Source organism: Blastomyces dermatitidis (genome assembly GCF_000003525.1).
Source record: "Blastomyces dermatitidis ER-3 genomic scaffold supercont1.1, whole genome shotgun sequence".
NCBI lineage: Eukaryota > Fungi > Ascomycota > Eurotiomycetes > Onygenales > Ajellomycetaceae > Blastomyces > Blastomyces dermatitidis.
The window spans coordinates 114,801-126,084 of NW_025544774.1; the positions used below are offsets into that span (position 1 = coordinate 114,801).

General features: G+C 28.6%; 1 protein-coding gene across 1 annotated transcript; it reads right to left on the reverse strand.

Moving 5' to 3' along the window:
* Nucleotides 1–1,887: 1,887 nt before the first annotated feature.
* BDCG_16040 (uncharacterized protein) lies at nucleotides 1,888–2,091 on the reverse strand (the record flags this gene model as incomplete). Its single annotated transcript, XM_045425315.1, has 1 exon — nucleotides 1,888–2,091. The coding sequence occupies one exon, from the start codon at nucleotides 2,089–2,091 to the stop codon at nucleotides 1,888–1,890; it is 204 nt and encodes a 67-aa protein (XP_045278982.1).
* Nucleotides 2,092–11,284: the final 9,193 nt, after the last annotated feature.

The following is an 11,284-nucleotide window of genomic DNA, read 5'->3' on the forward strand; positions in this document are numbered from 1 at the left end:
TATTCTGATGATAGTCAGTATATAACTGAAATTCTCATCTGATGAGAGAGAAGAATTGAATGATAACTTTATAGCTATGAAATATTATCAAGAATTGAGATTATTGTAATATTTAATCTTAAGCAGTCAGTCAGATCTGATGTTCATAATTAACTATCTCTTATATTTTAACTTATATCTGTATAAGACATGTTGAACAGTGTTGAAGCATATTCTACATTATGTCAAGAAGACAAAAAATCATGACATATTATATAGAAAGAAGATTAGTGATGTAAGTCTGAGTTCTGTAATATACTGTGATTCAGACTGAGTGAAAGTGAATCTCTAATACAAATTAACTACTGACTATGTTATATTGATTAATGAGTCACTGATTTCATAACAGTTGCAGAGACAGACATCTATTATTAAATCAATTACAGAAGCTGAATATATTACAGCTAGTGAGACAGCTTATGATATAATCTGATTGAATGATATATTATATAACACTGAATTAATAAATGATGAAAAAGTGAAAATATGCTTATATCTATAAGTTAATAATAAGAGAGCAATTGATCTAGCAAAGGAGGAATTCTTAACACAAAGATTGTATTATATTGAGATTAAATATCATATTCTTCACAACTTGATTAAAAAAGAGGAAATCATGATAAAATATATTGATTCTATAGTGAACATAGCTGACAGGCTCATCAAGTCACTGACAAAGCCTGCATTTGAAGAATTTGTCAAGAGAGTTAGTATTCAGAAAATTGAGAAGAAGAAATAATTGAATGATAATAATGATATGATGAATCAATGAATTTTGCATATATTTCTTGATTTTTACAGTTATTGATGTATGAACATCTTTTCTAATAAGGAAATCAGGGTCTGATTTATGTAATTAATTATTATTGCATTTTTGAAAGATTTGAGAATGAGAGAGGCCCCGGGTGGCGGCTTATTATAGGCCATGATGTAGCAAGGGAGAGTGTTAATGATTACTACATCTACTCTAGTCACGTGCCACCCCAACCTATTCATACGGGAAGAACGTAGGGTTATTACATGATCGGATTATGATTGTTTCATCATTTCAATCAGCGACACAGTTACTGAGCTGTAAATCATAGTATAATGATGAATGAATGATGGAATCACTGTAAATAAGTGATAAACTGAAAAAATCAATTATTATATTAGTGATGTCACTGAATTCAATCTATATAATTAGTAATTCTAAAAACTGTCTCATTCACTGATATTATTCTCTATTGAAAATTATGAACACTTCTATCTAAATTCTTCTGAATTGACTGAATCAAGTTTCTTTCATAGTCTTCATTCTCAGTCATATTGCTCTCATTGATCACATCACTGAACTTATAAATTGAGGTTTGCAGATTAGCTATGATCTGAGAGACACTGTTATCAGTTATCTGATATTTGAGAGTTGAGATTTCAGAGTGATCAGATGCTGAGTGTTTGAAAGTCTATATAATTATTAATCTCTGAATAAATCTGAGAATTATTTCACTGACTCTAGCTTACTGTTTCAGTGATTGTTTCATAAGTCTGAGAACTCAGAACACTCATTGAAGTCAGAAAATTAAAGAAGAAAAGAGAGAGAGAATTGACAGTAGTGATAGAGAAGCTGATGAGAGTTGCAGAGAGAGAAAGAGAATTATTACTATTAATAAATTTCTTATCACAGCTGCTCTCATCAACTATATTACTGAGAAGTTTGATAATTATTTTAAATTAGTTTATTATTTTATATATTTCAATGAAAATGTGCTGCACTTTCTCTCTGACACTGTTAATCAAGTTTATGAGATTCTTTATTACTGCTTTTTAATTCTTATAATGATTATTAACTAATCTCAAGATCTCTCACTAAATAGCAAGCTTCATATTTTTAACATTTAATTTTGTCTTTTCAATGATAATTTTCTTCTTCTTCATGATAATTTTCTTCTTTTCAATCTTCAATTTGACTCTTTCAATATTCAACTTAGTCTTCTCAATTTCAAGTTTGACTTTTTCAGTGAGACTGATAGATATATTCAAGGCTTTCAATGTAATAGCTATACTCTTCATTTTTTAATTTTCTGCTTTCTACTGATATGTCTTTGCTTTCTTGATTTGCTTGAATAAATTCTTCACTGTCTTCAGCATGGCTGACTTAACTGATTTCTTTATAACTGTTGAGACAGTAAGATAAAACTCATGAGTTCAGACTAGATTTTCAATTTCATCTTTGAATTCATCAGAGTATATCACACAATCTTTCTTTTCATGATTGCAGTTTGAACATGGCTTTGTGCTTTCTTCAACTTTGTCACAAATGGCATCAATATGACAGAGAAAGATATATGAGATATAATGTTCACATATTATTGACTTGTCTGACTGATTGAGAGTTTTCAGTCTGATCACTATCTCTTTCTCTTGTACTTTTACAGCTGCTGCATGCATACACTTGAGAGTGTTGCTGATCATTTGTGCTGCTGTTATTGTTGTTATTGCTATTATTGATGCTGTTATTAATGCTGTTGTTAATGCTGTTATTGATGCTGTTGTTGATGCTGTTGTTGATGCTGTTATTGATACTGATGTGATGATTTACTGATATTCTTACTGTACTGCACACACACAGTATCTTATATTAGAACTTTTGATTCTTAAAGCTTTCTATTACAACTGACAGGATACTAATCTTGCTGAAGATGAGAAAAGGCTGAATGAACTGAGTGAGCTGATAAATCAATATTTGCATTGTGATATGATTGCGAGAAGAAAGAAGAAAGAAAAGAAAAGAAGAATGACAAGTTGACATTTTCTTTATATATATTGTTGATTCTTTTATAATACTTTCATATTTCAGAAGACTTCTGAACACAATCAATCAGTGCATCTGACAGATTTCATTCATATCTTATTTTTGAAACAAATACTTTCTGTGTGAGCTATCATTGAATGAACTACAGCTATTTTGAATATAAAATCATTTCTATTAATCAGAAACAAGTGTTCAATATACTGTCAGAAATATATCTACAGAATTTCAGATGAATAAGAAGATTTTCTGATACAGTGAAATTAGCAATTCTGCTGCAGTTATAATCATACAAATTTTAGAGAATATGACAATTTTTATCAGTGAATATCAAGACAGGTATATTCTAATTATATATATTAAAGTATATATTAACTAATTTATATATAAAACTCATAGAAAACTAAATATATTGAAATAGAAATAAGTTGTGTCAGAACTCTCTGTATTGCTGAATACTCTACATCACAGATCTGTCTTTTACTGAAAGTACATCTGAAAATTTTATCTTTTTCTGCATCTTCTCTTGTGTATCTTTCATCATATATCTTTTTTTAACTGTCAGAGTATTCTGAATTTATATCTGTGAAATCATCTCTGACAATTTATTAATATTCAGAAACATTACTTATAAGATTTCAAAATATCAGAATATCTTACTATTGCAGTATAGCTTCAGCAGAATTTTCATTTGTATCAGCATTATCAAATATTTTGACTTAAGTTATCAGGTTTGTATATATCTCTATTTTTCAGAATCAGTTTCTTGTTTCTCAGTCTGATATTTTTCAAACTGATATTAACTTACATTTCATATATCATTGTTCTTGCTCAGAGAATTAATCAAAGTCAATAATTCTCTGCACTCAGTAAAAAACCAAGAAGAACTTTTCAGTGATAAATGAATCACAAAAATAGTCAAAGATTATTGACTCTTCATAGCAGTTATACAATTCAATTATCACTGAACTTTCTCTGCTTTTTATCTTCTTCTATTGAATATGATTCTATATTAATAAATGATTACTTAAGTTGATCAGATAAGTTTTAATATCTCACTGAAAAGTTTAAATTTGTCTAAGATTTTTCACTGAAAGATCAAGAGATCTCATCAGAGACTTGATATATCTCACTGAAAAGTTGAGATTTTTGCTAAGATCTGAAATACTGGAAATACTTGTCTTCATTTCTTTTAATATTCTTGACTTCTATGTCTTTATTCTATCAAGTATTGTAATTCAGCTTGATAAGAATATGTATAAGATTTTATTCTTTATTTTCATCACCTCTGCAACTGTCTTATTCAGATTATTCTTTAAGAATGTAAGAAAATACATTCATCTGATTTTAACACAGAGCTTTTATTCTGTTAGCTGAATTTTCTTCTCATACACTTCTGCATCTGAGTGCTGAATTTGATAATATCTCTTTGACAGATCACTGAATATTGAGAATGAGTTTGATTTCTTGTCTATCTGATATTCTTTATTAATGTGATTATGTTCATTCTATGATACAGATATATCAATATATGATTTCTTTTGAAATCAGTGATTTGTCTCAGTAAATCTATTAGATGAAAGAGTTCAGAGAGATCTATTAAACTGAGATCTATGATTATGCTTATTTTCAGAATTTTGATAGAATTTTGATAGTATTCTGATAAAATAATCATCTACTTGCAGAAATATAATAAAGAAAGTATGATTATTAATATTAAGATGATATTTATCACTGATTACAGCTCTTATTAATATATTTCTTTTCAGTAATTCAATCTCATCTCTTTATTTTATCAAGATCACTCATTTACTTCATTCATATCTTTTCAACTATACATCTTTTTTCTACAAATTATATCAGAAAGTAAAATATCATATCTATTTAATTAAAATCTAAAACACTATCTACTATCTGTCTCTAGACAAGAATTCAGAGATAATTAATTGAAATTTCAATATCAGAGTCTCTCTTTCTCAGAAACTGTAAATGAAGATTTTATTAATAGTGATTCAGATAATAATACTCTTAGTAAAGAAGTATTACTATTTTCAGTAAGTTTATCACTTTTGATATCTCTATTATTATAAAAACTAACATTTTCTAAAGATAGAGTCATATAATGAGAATGCTGCTGATAATATTGAGTATATTGAGTGACTTTTGAAAGCAGCTGCTGAGAAGAATATTTCTGAAAATAATAATCAAGAGAATTCTGATGAGTCAGTTACTGATGATATTGAAATATCAGCTATTAATGCAATTACTGTTACTATTACTGATTAATTTATTAATTCTGATTCAGTAATTAATATATCTCATAAACACAGTAACTTTGAAATAAATTCATTTATTCTGACAATGAGACTCTGAGCTGAAGAGTCAGATATTTTCTGAAAAAACTACAAATCACTACTGCAAATTCTGTATTTATTGAAGAATATATTGCTGATAAGTCTGCTCTCTGAAGATCTATCAACTCTGAAAAAGCAATACAGAGCATAATTTCTGATTTTATCAGTTAAGAAAACCTCAATTTCAATAGTATTATTAATGTAAATATCAACTCTGAGTTCTGCTTAGAAAAATCTCACTGAATTCTTTATAAGATTACTCTACTTTTAAAATTCAATTCTCTTGATATCTGTTCTTCTCAAATCCTCAACTTTCCAGTGACAAATGTATATAGAAATGATAGAAATTGTCAACAATCTCACAGAGTTATAGTAATCTCACAGTTAAGAGAGCTCTGTTAAATATTATTTCAGTGACTTTGTATAATATTTATCAATAAATAAACCTCTTTTTTCTTTCAATTTTGTTCAGTATCAGTGTGAAAATCTTGAATGCTACTGTAAATCAGAGTTGAATGATATATCTTATATTAAGAGAGTGTATTTTATTGAATATAATTACTGATATTCAGATATAAGATCTTATATAATAGTTCTGAAAGTTTAAAAAGCTGTTTACTATACTCTGCAGACTGTACAAAGATTACTGTTCTTGAATTTATCATTTAGTCTCTTCAAAATAATTACAATGAAGAATGAGATGAAATATATCTTAATTACTCAAGTTCTTAATCAACTTAATATTTATAAAAATACAGTATTTGAATCAGATTCTGATCTACTAATATATAAGAGTCAAGATCAGTATTTTCTTTACTGAATCATAAGAATTAAAACTGAAGTTATTGAGATATAATTATATTATAAATCTTCACTAATTCAGACTAAGTTGAAAATTGTGACATATGATCAAGATCTTTTGAAAAGCATATTTTACTCTGATATATAAGTTATTTCTCTATTATATCAATTATTTATTGATGAATTTAATTTATATCAGAACATATACTGAAGCTTAATAAGTTTTTATATAATTTCTGTACTAAGTGCTGTCAAGTACTTGAAGTAAAACAATATTTTTATTCTAATCTTTGATTTTTATAGTATTAATTTTCTCAATACTATCACTGTATTATTATATGACTTATCTACATTGAATTGTGAGAAAGTTATAATGAATATCAGTGAAGAAAAAATAAGAATTATTATATCTTATATTACATTTCTTAAAGATATGCTGCAGTAAAATAGTAATACAGAGATCAAAGAATCAACTGTAAGAAGATTATATTAAAACTACTTTATTAATGATAAAAATCAGCTGAATCTGAACTACAATTTACATAATAACAGCTGATTTCATCATTATATATAATATCTTCAGTCTAAACTGAATAATCTATCAAATTTCACATGCAGAGAGTAAATGTGTCAAGAGCAGAGTATAACAGCACAGACAGTATCTCTTTTTTAAATATACTTAAGTTTGAATTTAATCTTCTTTTTTTCTTCTGATTCATATTATAGTAAGTTCACTGATATATCAGAGATTTCATACTTATTACTGATTAGTACTGTCTTATCACTGTATAATTAGCTAGAATACTTTTAAATATTATAGATATTCTCTTTTTCTTATAATTAAAATTATCTGCAGTCACTGATCACTTATCTTAAGAAGTATCAGCTTTAAGAACATACTTGAGCTTCAATCATTATATCTCTTATCTTGTAATATAAGCTCAGAGAGAAATGACTTAGTTCAGTGATTAAGTAGATTATTTCTACAGTATTTTCAGTATTAAATTAATTATCTATTAATCTTATTATTCAGATATATGCAGTCATTATAAGAAATAATAGTTTATTGATATCTCAATCTCTGAGAGAAAATGATTCTGAAGTAACTTATTAAATCATACTTATAGTCTACTGATAGCTATAATTTCTTATTAAAGTCACAGCAAGAGCAGCAGTGACATTTGAATTATTTTAAGTTAATTCAGTTATTAGTTATCAGCTATTCTCTGCTTCAATAATGAGCACAGTTACTATATATATCAGTGATTATATTAAAAAAGCAAAGCTTATATAATATATAAAGAGTTAACTGAATATGTATATTAATTTATACTATATTAAGCTGATTAAAGAATACACTGTATCTAATAACTGTAATATTCTGACAGAGAAGAATAAGTATTAAGATTACAAGAATTTAATACAGTGAATAAATTATTAAGATATAAAGAAGACACTGCTCTTACAGAAGAGCTTTCACTGTATCTTATAACTAGTATTAAGAGATTCTTTTAATAGATCTGACTTACATCTGATATAGAAGATTTAATAGCTATATACAGTTTATTCAACACTGTTTAATAATCTTTTAAGAATAAATAAAGAATTAAATAATAATAATAATTCACTGAACTACTCTATTAAGTTAAAGTTAATAAAAGATTATATTATTCTGTAGATTTTTAGTCATCTATTATTAAATAAAATATCAGAGAAAGTTAATATATAATTTATTAATCTCTTCAAGCTTGAATTACTTCATTTATTTCTTAATAATCTGTGAGAATTCTATAATACTGATTAAAATAAGTTCTCAGTTTTAAAACTAGATTACTGTTTAATTCTTTTCTATAATAAGTTAATATTCTCAGTTCAGTATATCTCTTTAACTAATCAATTAATTAGTTATTAACTTATTAATATATAAATTAGAGAGTGTATTCACTGAATCTCTCTTATAAAGAGAGATATTCTTTAATATCAGAGAGTTAATCTTAACTGAATTATAATTATCTTTATTCATAAAATAAAAGAGATTAAGTAGATTTTCTTTACACTTACTTCTCTATATTATATTAGACAGAATTATCTGCTGAATCTGCTGATTTTATAAGAGAATTTTAACAGTTATACTATTATCAGACTTTCAGTAGTTTAAAAGACAGTATTATATAATATTTCAATACTGAATATTGATAAAAATGATAATTATTTAATATATAAATCTTGAATAATAAGATATTTATATTACACTTAAGATATCTTATTTCTTTAAATAGTAATTTAATTTATATAAAGTAGTTAACTAGTCTAGCTGAATAGTATACAAGTATTGATTTTATCAATAGAACAGTATATTGTGACTCATAGTATCTCAGTAGTATCTTGATGATGGCATCTGCTGATTACATGATGACTGAGTCATTTCCTGATAATGTCAAGAGTTCTGTACTGTTTTAACATCATCTTGATGTTTAATATTCAGTGACATGTCACTGAATATAATGGTGGAACATGTGTTACAATCGGCAACACGTGACACGGGTGGAATGGTGGATCCACGGTGTAATCACCGTAAATTAACCCTATGTTCTTCCCCTATGAATTCATTTAGGTAACTCGCGTAGTTAGATTATGTAAGTGGGAAAGGTTGATCCTTCTATTATTATGAGAGCAGCTAGCTATGTTATATAACATGAGAGATCATGTGCAGGCGGAGCGATCACTAGGGCAATGCCATCAAGGCGCTACACCCCCTCTCACATCGCCGTGTGAGATCTTAATACCATGATTATCTTCAAACATCATATAGAAAAGCCTGTCATGCAGTCTCTGAGTCTCTTCAAATCATGCTACATACATTAATTTCAGGCATTCTGATCCTTTCCGCCTGTAAGGCCTAATAAATCAAGAAATCACTGAAATACAATAGTATCTAAAGGTTTGATCAATTCATCTACTGTCATTTCCTCAGTTGAAATGTATTTCAAAGATATAACCCTCTCATTCAGCTGTGTACATGAGAAATGAAATTATGTATTAATATGCTTACTGTGCACAGTCACTGCTATCACAGTGACCAGATCAATTGAACTCTTATTATCAGTATAAATCTTGATTGAGTTATTTGAAATGAATAATAAGTTCATCATTATATTTCATAATCATATTATCTCATACACTGCCTCACTAAGAGTCATGTACTCAGCTTCATTTGAGCTGAGAGATACACAGAGCTGCTTTACAGATCATCATGATATAGAGACATCTGCAACTTTAAAGATGAACTCAAATATAGACTTCTGATCATCATTGAGAGAACCAGCCCAGTCAGAATCTATATATTCAACTGGCACATATATCACATTTGACAAGCCACTCATGCCATTATCCGGACCCTTGTAAAATATTCTCAGATTCTTAGTGTCATGAAGATAGTGTATGATATGTAGTAGAGCTTTTCATGCTTTCAGTGTGAGAGCTGAGTTCTTCTGTGCTAGAAGAGATATCACACAGGCAATGTCTGAACATAATTTGACTGTCAAATACTGCAGGCAGCTGACTTCATGTTGATATTAAGTCTTTGTGAATTCACTTTCCTTCTCTGACACAGGGAAGTCATCTAGACATAAGCCTTCATTCATGAGTGAGTAAACAGTAACTGTATTATCAAGATGAAAATCTTGCATCAAGCATGTGATATATTATTTAAGTGTCAATTTGACCTCATTCTTCATACAACTGACTTTCATACTCAGATACCTTTTAGGTTTCTTGAGATCTTTAATCTCAAGCTTTTCACCCAGCATGTTCATCAATCAATCAGTGTTCACAGGCTGCTCAGCTATAATATGAAGATCATCAACATAGATTGTTATATATAGATTCTTTCACATGTCATGTTGCCAGAGGTCAGAGTTGTATGAGCTGGGAATGAATCTATGTTCTCACAGCAGAGTTGTGAGATAATCATACCAGATTTTTGCTGCAGAGTCTAAGTCATATAGAGATCTCTCAACAGCACACATCATTGCATGTGAAGTACTCACTTTGAAATCAGTGAATTGATGCATGTAAACTGTCTTCTCTAGCCATTCATGTAGATAGGCAAGTATGATATCAACTTAACACAGAGTTCATCCATGTTTCACTGCAATGACAAACATCATGTGATTCATTATATTCATCACAACAGAGATATACATTTCCTCTCTTAAGCTTTTCTTAAGTCAATTGCTGCAGACTATTCATCTGAACTTTTACAATATATCATCTTCATCAGTATTGAGATTCTCAGAGCAATTCTTCTCTATGAATACTCAGCAGCTGAGAGTCATGAGTTCATCAGCAGAAACATTAGAATACAGTACAAGTGTTCAGGTCTTTCATCTCTCTAAATCAGTTATTTTATATTGTATTGAATGTCTTCATCATTCTTCTATACTCTCTGATCAGCCTACTGCATTCTTAAAGCTCTTTGACAAGTCATCAGTAATCAGTGAAGAGATGTAAGTTATAAAGACCTTTGCAGATCACATTCATGAAACATGTGATTCTGAAAAATCAGAAGTATCAGAATTCTTCATCATATAAATAACAGTGATTGAGTCAGTGTTAGCTTCTGCAGTTGTAGTAATGATCACATTCTTTGACATTTCTTATACTTTTGCAGGGAAAATCACATCACTTGTATCAATGAGCTTATCTGATGTAGAACTTCACACGCGGTAGATTACATGTCCACAGAATTCAATAAGTTTATATAGATTGGCTCAAGCAGACAGTTTGTTCACTGACTTCTGCAATTCATGAAGATGAGTGTAGACATCTGACTCAAGCTTGTGAAAATGTGAGATCTGCAGTGAAGCATTCATCAGGGCTGAAAAAGAGATTGTATAAGAGCTGCAGACAGGTTCCTTATCTTTCACAACTGTAGATCAATACTTCTCATTATATAGTATAGTAGATGTAGGTGTGTTGTTAGTTATTACAATGACAGTGTTCAATACATTCACTTAAAATTTCTTAGAGATGTTCTTGTCAATGATGACCATTCTTATACATGCTATAATTATGTGAATCCCGCATTCAGAGACATTATCTTGATGTGAAGAATGAGAAGTTATCAGCTCTCAAATTATACTGTAATTACTGAACAATGTGATAATCTTTACAGATCTGAACATCTTATCAATATCAGTTCTAACATACACAGACACTGTAAACCTCAAATTCTTTGTAAATTAAGCTCAATGAGCATAATAGTCATAAGCTTGATCTTTGCTTTGTATGAAGTGGG